General features: G+C 25.8%; 4 protein-coding genes across 5 annotated transcripts; 2 read left to right on the top strand and 2 right to left on the bottom strand.

Moving 5' to 3' along the window:
* Nucleotides 1-1030: 1030 nt before the first annotated feature.
* On the bottom strand, nt 1031-4961 carry LOC132928446 (uncharacterized). 2 transcript variants are annotated; one of them, XM_060993105.1, is made up of 8 exons: nt 4743-4961; nt 4559-4641; nt 4265-4359; nt 3564-3831; nt 3362-3491; nt 3147-3276; nt 1668-1721; nt 1031-1533 (listed from the first exon to the last, which is right to left on the bottom strand). In XM_060993105.1, exons 3-8 carry the CDS (start codon nt 4304-4306, stop codon nt 1381-1383), a joined length of 777 nt encoding a protein of 258 aa, XP_060849088.1. In that variant the 5' UTR covers nt 4307-4359; nt 4559-4641; nt 4743-4961; the 3' UTR covers nt 1031-1380. The 2 variants fall into 2 exon arrangements, with proteins under 2 accessions (XP_060849088.1, XP_060849087.1); XM_060993104.1 differs by having other exon boundaries at nt 4559-4961.
* A 157-nt stretch (nt 4962-5118) lies between these two features.
* LOC132928443 (solute carrier family 25 member 3-like) lies at nt 5119-6723 on the top strand. The gene is made up of 2 exons (XM_060993101.1): nt 5119-5351; nt 5499-6723. The coding sequence occupies exons 1-2, from the start codon at nt 5261-5263 to the stop codon at nt 6437-6439; spliced, it is 1032 nt and encodes a 343-aa protein (XP_060849084.1). The 5' UTR covers nt 5119-5260; the 3' UTR covers nt 6440-6723.
* A 466-nt stretch (nt 6724-7189) lies between these two features.
* LOC132928444 (vacuolar protein sorting-associated protein 37A) lies at nt 7190-9256 on the bottom strand. The gene is made up of 8 exons (XM_060993102.1): nt 8876-9256; nt 8620-8809; nt 8462-8559; nt 8347-8404; nt 8127-8286; nt 7908-8059; nt 7709-7828; nt 7190-7627 (listed from the first exon to the last, which is right to left on the bottom strand). The coding sequence occupies exons 1-8, from the start codon at nt 8959-8961 to the stop codon at nt 7553-7555; spliced, it is 939 nt and encodes a 312-aa protein (XP_060849085.1). The 5' UTR covers nt 8962-9256; the 3' UTR covers nt 7190-7552.
* A 96-nt stretch (nt 9257-9352) lies between these two features.
* LOC132928445 (F-box/SPRY domain-containing protein 1) lies at nt 9353-11960 on the top strand. Its single transcript, XM_060993103.1, has 2 exons — nt 9353-10040; nt 10111-11960. Exons 1-2 carry the CDS (start codon nt 9632-9634, stop codon nt 10473-10475), a joined length of 774 nt encoding a protein of 257 aa, XP_060849086.1. The 5' UTR covers nt 9353-9631; the 3' UTR covers nt 10476-11960.
* Nucleotides 11961-15486: the final 3526 nt, after the last annotated feature.

Below are 15486 nucleotides of genomic sequence, written 5' to 3'. Positions count from 1 at the left end.
TATATGATGTATTATAATTTATAATTATCACAAATCACAATATATTTTGCAAAAACCCATTGCAATTATTATAGTATCTCACCAATATTCCTCCTTGTTTATGGAATATACATAATGCTACAAAAAAAAAAAAACAAAAAACAGATAAAACAAAGAATAAAGTGAAGGTTTCAATAATAAATTTAAAAGCTTAATAAAAACTCAACACCCAAATATTTGGATGTTTATGCATCTTTTGTTTAAACATCTCTGTTTTTGCACTTCAGAGATAAAATTCAGTAGCAATTATTAAATTGTTAAATATCCAAACTGGCATACCTATGCCACAATTTCTAGTTATTTTTTTATTGTTATTTAAAGATAAAAAATTTCAAATGTCTATAAACAGCTCAGTCAAAATATTTTGGAAACAACTGTCATGTTTAAAAAAATTGCTAATAGATATTAGGTATAAATACATAGTTATTCACTTTTGAATTATTAAAAAGTAAGAATATTATTTGAGAAATAATTATTTTAGGTAATAAAATATATTTGTGGAATTATGCTTAGTTTTTTTTTTTTTAATTTCTAGCACTTGATAATAACTTATGAAAAACATTGTATTATATTTACAAATATTAGTTATGAATATTAAACATTTGATAAATGTTTATCTACAAACTAATTTGTTGGATTTTTAACAAAATTTATCGAAATTGTAAATTCAAATGCACATTAAAAAATATGCTGTTTGATATTAATGATATTATATTAATTTGATTTACCAAAAATCGTTTATTTATACGACGATTAGTGAAATCATTCATGGAATATAATATATAATAATTTATTGTACGCATAATTTTCTTAGAAGTAAATAAACATTTTGTTTAATTTATACAGATTAGTATGGTATTTATTTATTTTATAAATTTACACCAAACAGTGGTTGTAATTTAAATAGCACAAAATAATGTATTAACATAAGAATAAAGTGTACAAATTAGATTTATGATTTAACAAGTGATAAAGATTAACAATACAAATATAAGTTATAAATATTATATTTACAAGACAAAAAAAGTAATAGTAATGAATAAATTAATATGATTAGGGTGAGAATTAATGGTCTTTATTACACTTAATCATTGATTTATTTCATTATTATTATCATTAATATTTTTTAAATTAATTAAACAAAAAATAACAACTTGTCTTTTACTACAAGTTTGTATTGGCAGATGGATGTATGGTAGTATACTATAAAATATAATAATAAAAAACTTGTATACACAACTGTAACAATATAACATTTCATTTTAATAAAAATAAAAAGATATTTTACTTTTAAATGTGTTAATAAAAAGTTACTATAGTTAACTTAACTAAAATAATTATTTAAATGTTTAATTTAAAAAGAAATTTATTTTGTTCATTTTGTAAAACAAATCCTTGTTTTTTCAGGTTATGACATTGCAAGACTAAATGAGGCATATTTGTAAGGTCCACCCAGCAATCTTCTTCATTTTCATCATTACACTCCACTAGTAACTTTAAACATAACAATACATTAAGTACATTAAATGCTGAACAAATATTTAAAGTTATTTATGATTACATTTTATATTATTATACATGCATCGTCAATGTCATGTTTGAAATATACTTTTTATTCATAAACTTACACTCAAAACTTCTTTCAATGTAGATGAAGGATCTACTTGTGATAATAATGTATACTAAAAATAAAAATAAACATAAGTCAGTTATTCATAAGATTATTATTATATTATACAGTGTTTTTTTTTTAAAAGGTAACATCTTTATCTTTTGTATTTATTTAAACCAAATTTTTAGTCATTTTTGATTTTTAAATATGGCTGTAATAGCAAAATTCACTGAACTACGAGTTAACATTTTGATTTGAATCACTAAATAATTGAAGTTTTCGGCAACCGTTTGATGATTACTACATGACTGTGTATTTTAAACCCATCTTCTACTGTTAATTTGGTCAATTTCAATTTTAGAACGGAGGTCAAAAGGAGTTTTAATCTATTCAAATATGAACAATATTAAAACAATGTGATTTATAATAATGAATGTGAGCACAATAAAAAAGCTCAACATTTGAAAATTGTCAAAAATATGTATATTTTAGTATTTGTAAGTTCCTCCTAAAAACTCTATTTAAATCTGTTGATGGTGATCCAGAATATATTTATGCGGCGGGGAGGAGATACCATATGTGTATTGTATTTTATCGGCTGCCTACAGACATCCTAAAATTGATTTGTGTGGCAGAGTATATGGATGAGAGGGTATGGCTCTTTGCCCCCCTTGGATCTGCTCCTGCACAATATTTTGTGTAACCTTAAAGGGATTGGAAGCAGTGGTTATTTATTTTTTGCCTAACACATGTGTAATATAGAAATTTAGACATGTTTTTATTCCAATATACAGAATGATAAGAATTCTAAAAACTGATTTGAATTTTTTGTCAAATCTATTTCTCAGATATAAAATTTTTTGATTTTAAATTCTGCAAAAATTAATATATTCCATTTTTTAATTACTTTTTTTTTAATAATAATATTAATTTTATAGGATTTAAAGAAATAAAGTAAAAAATGTGAAAAAGTCTATCTCAAATATACTTGACAACAAATTTAAATCGGTTTTTAGAATTTTTATCAATTAATACGTTGGAATGAAAATAATTCAAAATTCTTATATTTCATATATGTTTGACAAAGACAGAAAATCATTGTTTCCAAACCTTTCAATTAATTAATTTTGATTCATATTAAATAAATTAGAATTAGAGTACAAGTATCTATGCACGTCTAAAACCATATTAGTATAATACATTTCTAACAAATAAGTTTACATTGCAACTTGCACAGTTTAAACTGATTTACCCTAATTTGAATAAATAAATTAATGTTATCGCAATTCTGATTCGGTTGTTGCAGTGTGATCTGTTTACATACATTTTGTACCTTAGTAGTTATTTCTAATGTGAATTAACTAAATCATTTTAGGAAAATCAAATTCAGTTAAATCAGTTTTACCTATGCATGCAACCATAGTATATATATCTTAGTCTATGATTATTATTAATTATAGAATCTGAGATATTATGTTAATGGTAATAATTTTACCATATCAGATTTGCATTCCTTAAATTCTCGAGCAACTTCAGTTTCCATTTCTGTACTTATAGTATTTTGAGCTTCAATTTTGTCTATTTCTTGTTGGAAATCTTTCATAAATATTGATAAATTGTTGAAACTATATATAATAGTTTTTAATTAAAAAATATTAATTAAAGCACTCTACATATTATATAATATTATGTATAAAATATTTATATTACCGATCAGTACGTTTAATAATATTTTCATTATCTTGTTTAATGTTATTTAGAAGTAGTTTAAATTCTGTAGATACCTTTTCGTATGTTTTTAAAAGTTTTACTGAACTTAAAGATTGGAAATTAGGATAATCTTGAAAAAATATACATAATAATTAATTAAATTATAGTATATAATATAATATACAAATGTAGGTATAGTTACTTAAAGGTTTTGTCTCTTTTAATAAATGAGTTATGCCATTAATGATACTTTTTTTAATTTTAAGTATTTCTTGGTGTGTTGATGGATCAGCTGGATTGTTAACAAGGTTCATACATTGATCCAACTGACTCACTCTTGCAGCCATAACTCTGACTTGATCTTTAAATTTTTGTAGGACATCATAAAGAGTATAGTTGTCAGTTATTACTGCAGTATTGTCCAGACATTCGATTTGTGATTGAAGAATGTTATTAGTTGAACTATAATTCTATAAAAAAAAAATTATTTTTACTATTAAAATTTAATATATAGGGTAATTTGTTTAATAATGTTTAAACTGCAATGACTTTTTCTTTGTAATTTAATATTCCAATAAATCAATTTTATCTAAGAATATATATTTTTTAATTTATTTATTAATACATTAAAATGCATAATAACAATACAAAACATAAATTCCGAGATTGGCTAAGTAGAACAAAAATGAATTTAATAATAATTTAACTATTTCAAGTTCTGTATAGGGAGTTTTCTAATAAATGGTTTATGAGCAATAAAAAAAATATATATATTGTATAAGTAATTCAATTCATAATATGATTAAATATGTAATTTACAAGACAGGTAAATAAAATATCACTGTATTAGTTTATCTCACTTCACTTATAATATATAATATATAAACGATGCACGTAACTTACCTCATCATCATAATTTGAATTAGAAACATTAGAGCCCGACATTTTTCTCAAAGTTTTAGTTCAAAATTATTGACTACTACCACAGAACAGTATACCTAAATGAAAAATATAAAAACTATATTGCTGTTAAGGTTTAACATAAACTTTGTTATTTGTAAATTTGTTTAATGTTTACCACTTTATACTTAATGTATTAGAATTTTTAATTTAAAACCTCTACCAGTAACATAATAACATTAGAATATTAACATATTATAACTATTAAATGTCTTAATTATAGTTGCAGATACCTACCGAGTATTGGGTATTGACTAGTAATCACTAGTAGCTTTTGCAAAATAAGAAATACAAATTAGTCGAATTCGGATCTATGAACACTATTGTCAATTATAGTCTTATATTATAATTATGAATAATAAAATTAATATTATAGTACAAAATAAAAAATCGTTATCAAAATATCTATAAGCATTCATACAACGAGCCAAAAATATTAATTTTCCCGCTGTTTTCTTCAATCATCCAACTTTGATATTGAAAATCACAATTAATTGCTCAAAGTAATTCGTTTTTACTTAATTATTAATAATGAAAATACATCATTTGACAAAGCTAAAATTAATGAAATAGTACTTGTGCTTTGTTAAAACTTTAAACATAAAAAATAAAATAGGTATTTGAATGACAGTTACAATCTCTTTTCTATGCATTTGCATTCATGGTTATAGATTACTAACTGTTATCAATATTATTTGGAAGACGGTAATCCACGTTTGTTTTAGTGGCCAACCTGGAATTCGCAGCTGATAGTCTGAAATTTTTTCTTTTTAGTTTGTACTGAAGGCAAGTTCAAGATTTAAGAGTTCACTTAGCCTATTTTACGGCGTCCGGCAACTCCTTGATTTTCGCGTGGCTGCTGCTGTCAAAAATTAGTGACTACTAATTACTATACTACTGACCTTTAACACCATTAGACGAAATATCTAACTGATCACTATGTATTCTCCGTTCCATCAACTCAGAAAACCCGCGAATCAACAGAACGCGTTGGAAAATGTGTCACAATTTCCAGCTCATCTCGTGCCAGGTACCTACATTTTAATGATTCTTTATTTTAGCGATATCTATATAGAGTAACTAAGCCCTAATTCAAACCGATATTTTACATCCATTAATCATTAATAATAATCAATATAAAAAATTTATTTTGTAAATCAAATTTTTTGGATTGCAGGCAGAACTATTGCTGCGGCTGCAGTCAATGAAGATAGCTGCGAGTTTGGATCACCTAAATACTTTGCCCTTTGTGGGCTCGGTGGTATTGTCTCGTGTGGTCTGACACATACCCTTGTCACACCCTTAGATTTGGTCAAATGTCGTCTTCAGGTGAACCCTGCCAAGTACAAGAACCTCATCAATGGTTTTAAAGTAACAATGGCTGACGAAGGTGCTAGAGGATTGGCAAAAGGATGGGCTCCGACTGCCATGGGTTATTCAATTCAAGGTCTTGGTAAATTCGGCTTGTACGAATATTTCAAAATTTTGTATGCTGACTTGTTGGGAGAAGAAAATGCGTATTACTGGCGTACATCTCTTTACCTCGCTGCCTCTGCATCTGCTGAACTTTTTGCTGATATTGGTCTCGTTCCTCTGGAATCAATCAAAGTAAAAATTCAAACTACTCCTGGTTTTGCAAATACTATGCGTGAAGCAGTTCCCAAAATGTTACAACAAGAAGGCATATCCGCTTTCTTCAAGAGTTTAGTGCCTTTGTGGATGAGACAAATTCCTTATACCATGATGAAATTTGCATGTTTTGAAAGAACAGTTGAATTAATTTATGCTCATGTTGTACCCAAGCCAAGGGCTGATTGCAGTAAAGGAGAACAATTGGTTGTTACATTTGCTGCTGGGTACATTGCTGGTGTTTTCTGCGCTATTGTATCTCACCCAGCTGATACATTAGTATCAAAATTGAATCAAGAAAAAGGAGCTTCATCAGTTGATGTATTAAAAAAAATTGGTTTTGGCGGTTTGTGGAAAGGTTTAGGCCCAAGAATTATCATGATTGGTACCTTAACAGCATTGCAATGGTTCATCTATGATTCTGTAAAAGTTACTTTGAACATTCCTCGACCACCACCACCAGCACCACCAAAGGCAAAGAGTGAATAGACAGTTGATAGTTCAACTATTTAATCAATTCAGAACCGTCAGTCTTACTTAAATTAAATGTAAATTATCTGCACCTATTAATCTTTGAGGAGTATTCAGTGTCAAATTACAGTGCTTTTTAGTTTTGTTTTACATTTAAATTAGATGCTTAATTCATTCCAGTATAAAAATACCTCAATCACGTGTATTATTAGAATACAACATTTTAGAGTGCTGTGTCACTACTATAATAATATGTTTGTTTAATGTTAATATCTTAATAAAGTTACTATATATGTTCTGAATTGTTTTTTTTTTTTTTATTGTATTTTCATAATTTGTATGAAAATCTTATTGTTTAGTTACATGATGTTGGTGAGTGGTTTAGTGTTGATTTTTATATGAATGTTAAATATAGAACAAAATACTTGGCACTCGCTAAATGTACTATTATTATTCATAATATAGTTTGATAAATTACTGTCTTTTTTTCATTTTATCAGAAGTGTTACATAAAATAGTTATCTCACTGAATTAAATATTAAAGTATTTAGTTCAGTGCATCTCCTCAACTCATGGTCATTAAATTTAATATAATATAAAGTAACACGTGTTTAAAACATGTAATTTTTCTTTGTTATCTCAATGAACAATACATAGACATTTGGACTATAATTGATCATTAATATTGCAGCTTAAGTAGTTTAGATTAGACTTGATATGATTACTTGTAATCATGATAATGGTATAATATAATTTCAAAGCAGGAAGTTTAACAATATTTAATGACAATATAATTTAAGATAACCAATAAAAAAACAACAGACAATAATTTATTAAACCAAGTTTAAAAATGTTAAAAATATTTTTGTATAATATAGAATAGAATATTATTAAACAACTAATATATAAATTAAAATTATTATTCAAAAAATCAATAGGATAAGTCTTTTAAAAGACAGTTAAAATCACATAATGATTTAATAAGTATTGAGCTATTTAAAGGCTTCAACATAACATGGAATAGTATCAACCATTTAATCATTAAATTGGATTGACCAAATGTGATATTGCACTAAATGCAAAAAAATGAATAAATTTGATAACATTTTTCAGCTATAAAAATAACAACATTTAAAATCCAGCCTCTTTTAGTTGTTTTAACTGATAATTTAGTCTGTCTTCTTTTGCCTTCCTTGTATATGAAACCTGAATTAAAAATAACATTAATAAATGTTTTTCTGAAAAAAAAGTTTTATAATAATAAAAAATAATATTACTGAAACTTACAGTTCTTGATTTTACATACACTTGAAGAAATTTATCACAATCTATATCGCCATTTAAGAACTGTTCTGCTATTCGTTCACTTTCCTCATCACATTTTATTGCAGCATTTTTTAAATTATCCTAAAAAGGTCATTATTACAATATTTTTAAAACGAACAATTTTCATATACTTATATATATTATGTATTTGATATTTTACCGAGATTGATTGTGGAGAATATTTCTCTGATAACTTAACATACTTGGCTGAGAGTCCAGCATATGATTTTTGGTAAGTTTCTATTGCTTCTAATTGTTTTGATATTTCTGATCTTAAATTACTTATTGGTTCTTCCTTAGACATGTTTGAGTCTAAAAATGTTAAATAACTAATAATTTTTTTTAAATTCATAAAAGTTATCTATAAAAATGTTTTTACTAGCTAAGTCCATTATTTTAGTGATGGTATTTTCAATATTTTTATTAGATGCTTCTATTGATGGTAATTCTGAAATGAATTCATCTAGGCAGTCAACATTATTATTTAAACGTAGTAATTCAGCTGATGTTAGTTTGGCAAGACTAAAAAATTCCACGTCCTGAAGAAAAATTCAACTTTAAATTATTCCAAATTGTTGATAAAATATTTTTCAACTTACATTACTGAGAGAGGTAATTGCATTTTTTTTACAACCAATGGTGATATTCCCTGAAAAACTTTAAGAGATTTATGAGTAAAATGAAATAGATTTAATTTGTAGATTTATAAATTACCCATCTGAACCACTATTGGCAAGTGTAAGTGATTGGTCTAATTCAAACTCTCTTCTTATCACCTGTACTACTCTGCCCAAGTCAGAGTGAATAGTATACTATGAAAATACCAATATATAAAATTAATTATAAATTAAAGTATAATATAAAATTCTTACATTCATCAATCCAGGTGCTAGAACTATTTGGCCATTAGTGTCCACCCATTTATGGTTAATTCTAGGACATATTTTCATAGTGGGCTTCTCAAAAGGAAATTTTGGACCTAAATCAATAACCAGGCTCAAATTTCCAGCTTTAGTAGGAAATTCAACAGAATATTCTTTATCAAAACTAATTTCTGAAACACTAATTTAAATTTATGTTATAATGCTAACATGCAGCTGATATTTTGGAATTATCATGTTTGCTTACTTTTCATTAAAAACTTTTAATGTATCGATTTGTTGTTCACGTTTTCTGGATAGGTCGATGTTATTATACAAGTTTGTGGAAAGCATTTTCAACTATTTGGTTACTGGAGGCTTCAAAGTTTCAAATTTGAAAAAAAGTCGAAATAAGGCAATTATCAATTTATCATTAAATGTATTCAGACTATAAAATAATGACTATATTTTGTCTATTATATAGAGTAATACTCCATGGTTTACAATCAGCACTCCGCAGTCCGCAGTTGTTAAGTATTATGCCTATTGAAAACTAAATAAAAATATGAAAAATATTTTGACAAAATAATTGTCCATGATATATGCAGTGATTATAACAATAAACATAGACATAAATGAACCATGATACCACAGAATCTTTGACAATAATTAATAGAATAGATAATTTATAATGATAACAAAACATGATGTTCATGAATGATGATAAAAAAATTGATAACAGTATCAAATTTTAAATTTTCAGTAAACATTTTGACAATTAATATTTAATTATACAATTTTTTTTAAACAATCACAACTTACGAACACAGAATAACATGTCAAAATATTTTTTATTTAGTCATGCAGAATAAAACGTTTTACTTTCTTTGACTACTACTTTTCGACAGTTATAATTACGTACAATATATATATATTTATTTTTTAATCCCACTGAATAGTGGTATTAATGGAGAAAAATGAACTAATGTTTACTTGTTTAACAATTGAAAATACAAAATAATTTATGATGGATGTTTGTCACGCACCACAATACTTACCCGATTTAGTATTGGACATAATATTTTCAAACTTGGAACTGCCAGACTTATTAAGCTGCATGTTGGTCTGTCAAAATTGGTATCGTGTAATTAATGATGGCAGAGCAGAGCCATGGAAATTAATGTGTCGCCGTAAGATACCTAAAGAGCTACTGAAGTCTGAACTTTTATCGCAACTTCACAACTATAAAGCCAAGTTACGAGCCTTATATCATTCATGGAACCCGGACGATTGTTCCATGCACATTGTTGTCAAACAAAATGGTTTTACATTGCATCGTAATCCAGTCGCCCAGAGTACAGATATGGCACGAACTAAAATTGGTTATAGCAATGGTAAACACGTATGGGAAATTACATGGACTGGACCACTAGGTAAAAATATATTCAATTCGTAAAATACTAAACAAAAGGTTATTACTAATATAAATTATTTTGTTTATAGGTACAGTTGCAATGGTTGGTGTGTCAACAAAAGAGGCGCCAGTGCATTGTAGTGGTTACTTACCTCTGCTGGGTATTGACAAGCATAGCTGGGGTTGGAATTTAATCGATAATGTTTTGTTGCATAATGGAGTATCACATGGATGCTATCCATTGTTAAACAATGCTCCTAAGTATCAAATTGGTGAAAAATTACAATTAGTACTAGATTCTGATAATGGTATTTTGCACTTTGAAAAATGTAATGAATTCTTAGGTATAGCTTTTAAAAATTTACCTAAAACTAAATTATATCCTTCGGTGTCAGCTGTCTATGGTAACACAGAAATATCAGTAGTATATATTGGTAAACCTTTATTTGGTTAAGTTAGCATTATAGTTTTTATAAGAATTTAATCTCATAGAATATAAAATACTATTTAACATAAGGTTTAAATTCCTTTCTTAATGTTTTTTCATTTTAATTCAATAATATCAGTATTGTTTCTGTTAGTAAATAATATTTGGTACATACAAGTTACATACAAACATAAATCTTGCAAGTAATAACTTGTTTAGAAAATATTTAGTAATAGAGCTGTTGATAGTGAGTATGGTGGTAGTTCCATTATTTATATTAAATTATATTAAAAAGAATATCGCGTTTATTTAAAATTGAAAATAGAAGACTAAAATTCATAACAGAAAAATACCTTTTTATACATTTTTTGCTTAAATAATAAACTTATACTTCATATACGAGAAATGGTAAACCTTTTTTGAGTTATGTGCTAAAATTTTAAAATCAGTTTAAAAACAATTTCATGTGCCTGTAAAGTTTTGTATTGGTTAGAATATGTTAAAAATACTAAAATATTTTTTAGTTGACCAGCGGGGTGTATATAAAAACATAAAGTATTTATAATCATTTTTATTACCTTCTTACTATTAAACTTCACCACTACTACTCTATATTTTTATTTCATTGTTGCTATTAATATTGGTTTTTTTTTTTAATACCAGTATGTGTTTGTTTATCCGTCAAAATGTTTCTTTATTTTTATTTACCTAATAAAAATATATATTTTAATTATTTCAATCAAAACTATTAATGAATTTATTAAACTTTAGATCAATAAACCATCGTTGATAATTTGACTATCAAAATCTCCGGGGGAAAAAAAAAAATAAGAGAAAATATACTGTACAATCTAGAAAGGAGTTCCAATTATAATTAGTTACTATATTGCTAAGAAATAACTAAAGAATTTTTTAGACCACATTTTTTAATCAAATACAAGATTTAACAATGAATTAATATCGGTTTGCCACTCCTGCTATGAGTGCTATATACTATATTTTTGAGAGTTAAAAATATTAGATATTTTATTGTTAGTAATTTACATTAGTAAAAACTAAAAAGTACCTAATTTTGATACAAAAAATTTGATATTTGACATATTAAAATTAAATCATAAATACTTTGGATAAATTTGTTCAAAACCTAATAAAATATCTCGAGAATTAATAATTAATTTGTTTTATATACTTGGTTGCTTTTAGCTTTTACATATATTAATCGACTCGAGACTTAATCTTTTTAATAATAACAATATACAATATTTTAAAACAATAATGATAAGTAATATTAGTTAGTTTAATAACATAAGGATTATTTATACTATATATACATATAGTCATATAGATAATACATTTTCTTATTTTATAATAAGCGACCTTTTTATTCTATTACATAATATACCATTATACCATTCCTATTATTTCTTAAATAAGATTAGCAATTAATTTACTGATTTTTAATTTAAAATACTTAGTTTTACTTTATTGTTACTTACACATTTTTATGGATAAAATATATAGTTTATGTTTTTAAATCTTTGAAATTACAATAATTTTATATTAATTATTGTCAAAGTACATTTTATCTCTTATAGAAATAAATAAATTTTTGTTTATATTAATTAAATAGTTTGTTTAGTGTTTATTTATTTTTAATATAGTTTCACTTATTTTACTAAATTATACTTTTTGTTGAATACTAGTTAAGTTTTGACCTGTTGTTTGTGTTATTTTAAACTAATTAAAAAATGATTGTAAGATGTTTAAATATATTTTAAATAAAAGTTCTTCTTAATATTTTATAACAATTCTTATTGTTCTAATATTTTTTTTAATAGTACAATGAATTGTAAATGTATGAGTACTTATTTTAATAAATACCTACAAAGCTATGACGTTTTGATAAGTTTTATTATTATTTCTAAAAATGATGCATATTTATTATGCATATATATATTTCATTATGTAGAAAATAATTTGATTTGAAATAATAAAAATGTACATAGCACCAGACTTATAGCATCCCTATTTAATAACTTAATTGTAGTTTTTGAACTTTTGAAGGTTTTGTGCTACGCCACTGACTACAATTACAGTCTGTAGATGCGCCGACGTCCGACATCACTGTAGGCTAACTAGACTGCAGTCAATACAGGTAGGTATTATTATAGTATATTTTTAGTTCGGAACTGGTATCTATACCAGTTTTGTTGAGTACCTACATAGTCGAATACTTGTATTTAAAATTTTAAAATATTAAAATATTTTTTTTTGGTATTTTAATTAATTTTAATACATTTTTTTCGGATTATTAAATAGGTACCAATTTTTGATAACCAATAGTTTCGTATTTTACTACCTATTTTAAATTTTGTTTCTAATGGTTTTAAGAATTTGAAATAAAATTAGATGTAGGTACATACGTAACAGAAAAACTAATAACGCGTTCACGCAGTCGGCCCTGATGTATCTGAAAGTAGACCTGAAGTAGTCTTGAACCTATTAAAGTAAGCATGTAGTGTAGGATGTAGTCATGTAGGTAGGTATTAATTATTTAATTTAAATATTTTTAATTTTTTAATTAAGGTTAAATATTTATATGTGATTATATAATATAATAATATAATATATAGTATTCTTAAAAGACTATCGAAAGTAGGTACCTATGGCATTTACAATAATTTTTTTAAATCGTGTGTAATGTGTAAACGATAAATACGTAATTTTAATAATTGAGTGTATGTTTTGTTATATCTACGTATTATACGTATTTTGTGGTAGGTATATTATTTAAAGCGGGAGCACGGCTCCATTGCAGCCTTCCCCTACAGTCCTACGGATGACCTTAGTCACTATACTCACTAGTCCGTCTTTCTTTTCCACTGGTTTCATAAAAAAAACATACAAATTAATAAATATGTAATCTTAGTTTAAATCTTTATAACAAAATATTAAATATCAAGGATATTTTTACTTCAACTTATTAAGTATCATTGCTGTATCACTAAATTTTGGTTTTGAGTGTGGGGGTTGGGAAACTCTTGGTACTTACTACTTGGTTAAATCCATTTAATATTTAAATAATAAAAAATAATAATTGAAGGAAATTATTTACAGTAAATATCATAAAAGTTTTATTATACTTAACATGTTTAACAATTTTTTGCATATTTTAAGATTTTTACACTTGTTATTAAATTGTCAATACTTACCTATATTAGGTACTTAGGTCTATTTAATAGAATGAGTGTATATATGGGTTGTCACTCCAGTATTCCATACTCACTCTCACACACATCTAAAATAATCAAATCTATTAACAATATAAATATACTAAAATACCTATTGTACTAAATGTAATTTGAGGATGTAATAACAATACCTAGTTGTTTTTCTCTTTCTGACCAACGCTCAACATAGTAAATTTCAGTTTAGCTGAACCAAATGTGTGTAGTTGTTATGGTTGCTTAGTTGTGTGGCTATATTGGCTTTCTTACGATAAAATATCTTGATGAGCATTTTAAATAATAATGTTTTCATTTATAACTTGAATTGAAACTTAAATATTCTAATAAATCTATCGTACAAATAATGATATTCATAAAGTTCAATAATAGTCAATTCACGCAAGGTTGGTTCTGCTAACTATAGTAAATTAATAATTATTTATTGTCTACCTATATTGCTCGTGGCTCAGAGAAACTGAGAAAAGAAAAAACACTGACATCTGGATCTCTTTAACATTTTACATAGGTACATAATGACAAATATCTTAATGTATAAATAGTTAAAATTAACCAGTCAGGTACAGGGGTGTATTTAAGGAAAGGGCCCACGGGGCCCGTGCCCTCCCTCCCCCATTTACCGTATTTTATACTTTTTTTTTATTATACGCCCTATGTACGCAAATTTAAACTTTTTGTTTGTGCCCCTCCCCCCAATAAGACATTTCTAAATACGCCCCTGATTCAGGCACTTATACATGGGGGGTGTTTTGGGTGTTCAAACGATAAACATCCGCCGAAATATTTGGGGTTTTGTATGGTTATTTACTTGTTCATTTTATTATATCAATGTTTGTATTTAAAAAAAGAATTGCAAGTATACCTTATTTTCATAAATTGTTTTTGTATATTTATTGAAAAAAGTTCTACTTTTCAATAACTGATTTTCAAAAACACCCCACAAAACTTTTTTCTGTGTACGTCCCTGACTACAGTTTTTCTAATTTTCAACAGCAGCTATATGATTAAAGTTGATTATGTTAAACCTAGTATGCAATGGTTGATAAAAATATTATAAATTATTATGTGATAATTTAAATAATTTTGTTTGGTATAATTTGAGAGATAAATCTTCCTCTAGCCAGGGTTAGACAATATCTTCGATACAATTTTATCTTGTATATTATTAGTGGTATCTCGATACTCCAAAGCAAAGTATCTATATTTTATAATACTGCGATTTGCGATACTGATTTTTGAGTATCTTGCGCTTGCCCATTCCTGTGTCCTGTGTACAGGGCTGGGCAAGATACCTAAAAAAAAGTATCTAAATACAAGATACAAGATACATTTATAACTAATATCTAAATACAAGATTAAAAATACTATAATATTTTTTAAAGATACTAGATAGTAGATACAAGATACATGTATCTGAGATACATATAAAATACAAGATACTTAATATATTTATTTATTATTATTAATTTTTTAATTTACCTTGGATACAATTTTTTCACGTTAAATTTTATCATACATTATATTATAGCGTATAAATGTATAATAATACGGTATGTATTGATCATTAACAATATAATTTAAAATGACATTTGATACGCTTAAAATAATAATACTAATAATTATAGACAAACGAAATAATAGGTAAATAGATTTAAAGTCTACCTATAAAAAATATATAAAATATCGCTGATATAATATTATCGTTAGACACCAAAGTTACTTTAATCTAATCTTAAAACATATTATTACTTATTGGGCAATTAAGAAAACTGATATAATATAAATTAAATATG

Source organism: Rhopalosiphum padi, chromosome 4 (genome assembly GCF_020882245.1).
Source record: "Rhopalosiphum padi isolate XX-2018 chromosome 4, ASM2088224v1, whole genome shotgun sequence".
Taxonomy (NCBI): Eukaryota; Metazoa; Arthropoda; class Insecta; order Hemiptera; family Aphididae; genus Rhopalosiphum; species Rhopalosiphum padi.
The sequence above is the reverse complement of the archived record's forward strand: the minus strand, read 5'-3'. Positions and strand labels throughout refer to the sequence as shown.

Excerpts from the sequence above, each read along its gene's own strand:
- LOC132928445 (XM_060993103.1), top strand. The coding sequence starts at position 9,632 with ATGATGGATGTTTGTCACGCACCACAATACTTACCCGATTTAGTATTG. Across the intron at positions 10,041-10,110 it reads TACATGGACTGGACCACTAG|GTACAGTTGCAATGGTTGGT; the intron begins GTAAAAATATAT and ends TTTTGTTTATAG.
- LOC132928444 (XM_060993102.1), bottom strand. The coding sequence starts at position 8,961 with ATGCTTTCCACAAACTTGTATAATAACATCGACCTATCCAGAAAACGT. Across the intron at positions 8,560-8,619 it reads TAGCACCTGGATTGATGAAT|TATACTATTCACTCTGACTT; the intron begins GTAAGAATTTTA and ends GTATTTTCATAG. Across the intron at positions 8,405-8,461 it reads GCCAATAGTGGTTCAGATGG|TTTTTCAGGGAATATCACCA; the intron begins GTAATTTATAAA and ends AATCTCTTAAAG.
- LOC132928443 (XM_060993101.1), top strand. The coding sequence starts at position 5,261 with ATGTATTCTCCGTTCCATCAACTCAGAAAACCCGCGAATCAACAGAAC. Across the intron at positions 5,352-5,498 it reads TCCAGCTCATCTCGTGCCAG|GCAGAACTATTGCTGCGGCT; the intron begins GTACCTACATTT and ends TTTGGATTGCAG.
- LOC132928446 (XM_060993104.1), bottom strand. The coding sequence starts at position 4,306 with ATGTCGGGCTCTAATGTTTCTAATTCAAATTATGATGATGAG. Across the intron at positions 3,832-4,264 it reads ATTCAAATTATGATGATGAG|AATTATAGTTCAACTAATAA; the intron begins GTAAGTTACGTG and ends TTTTTTTTATAG. Across the intron at positions 3,492-3,563 it reads AAAAGAGACAAAACCTTTAA|ATTATCCTAATTTCCAATCT; the intron begins GTAACTATACCT and ends TATTTTTTCAAG.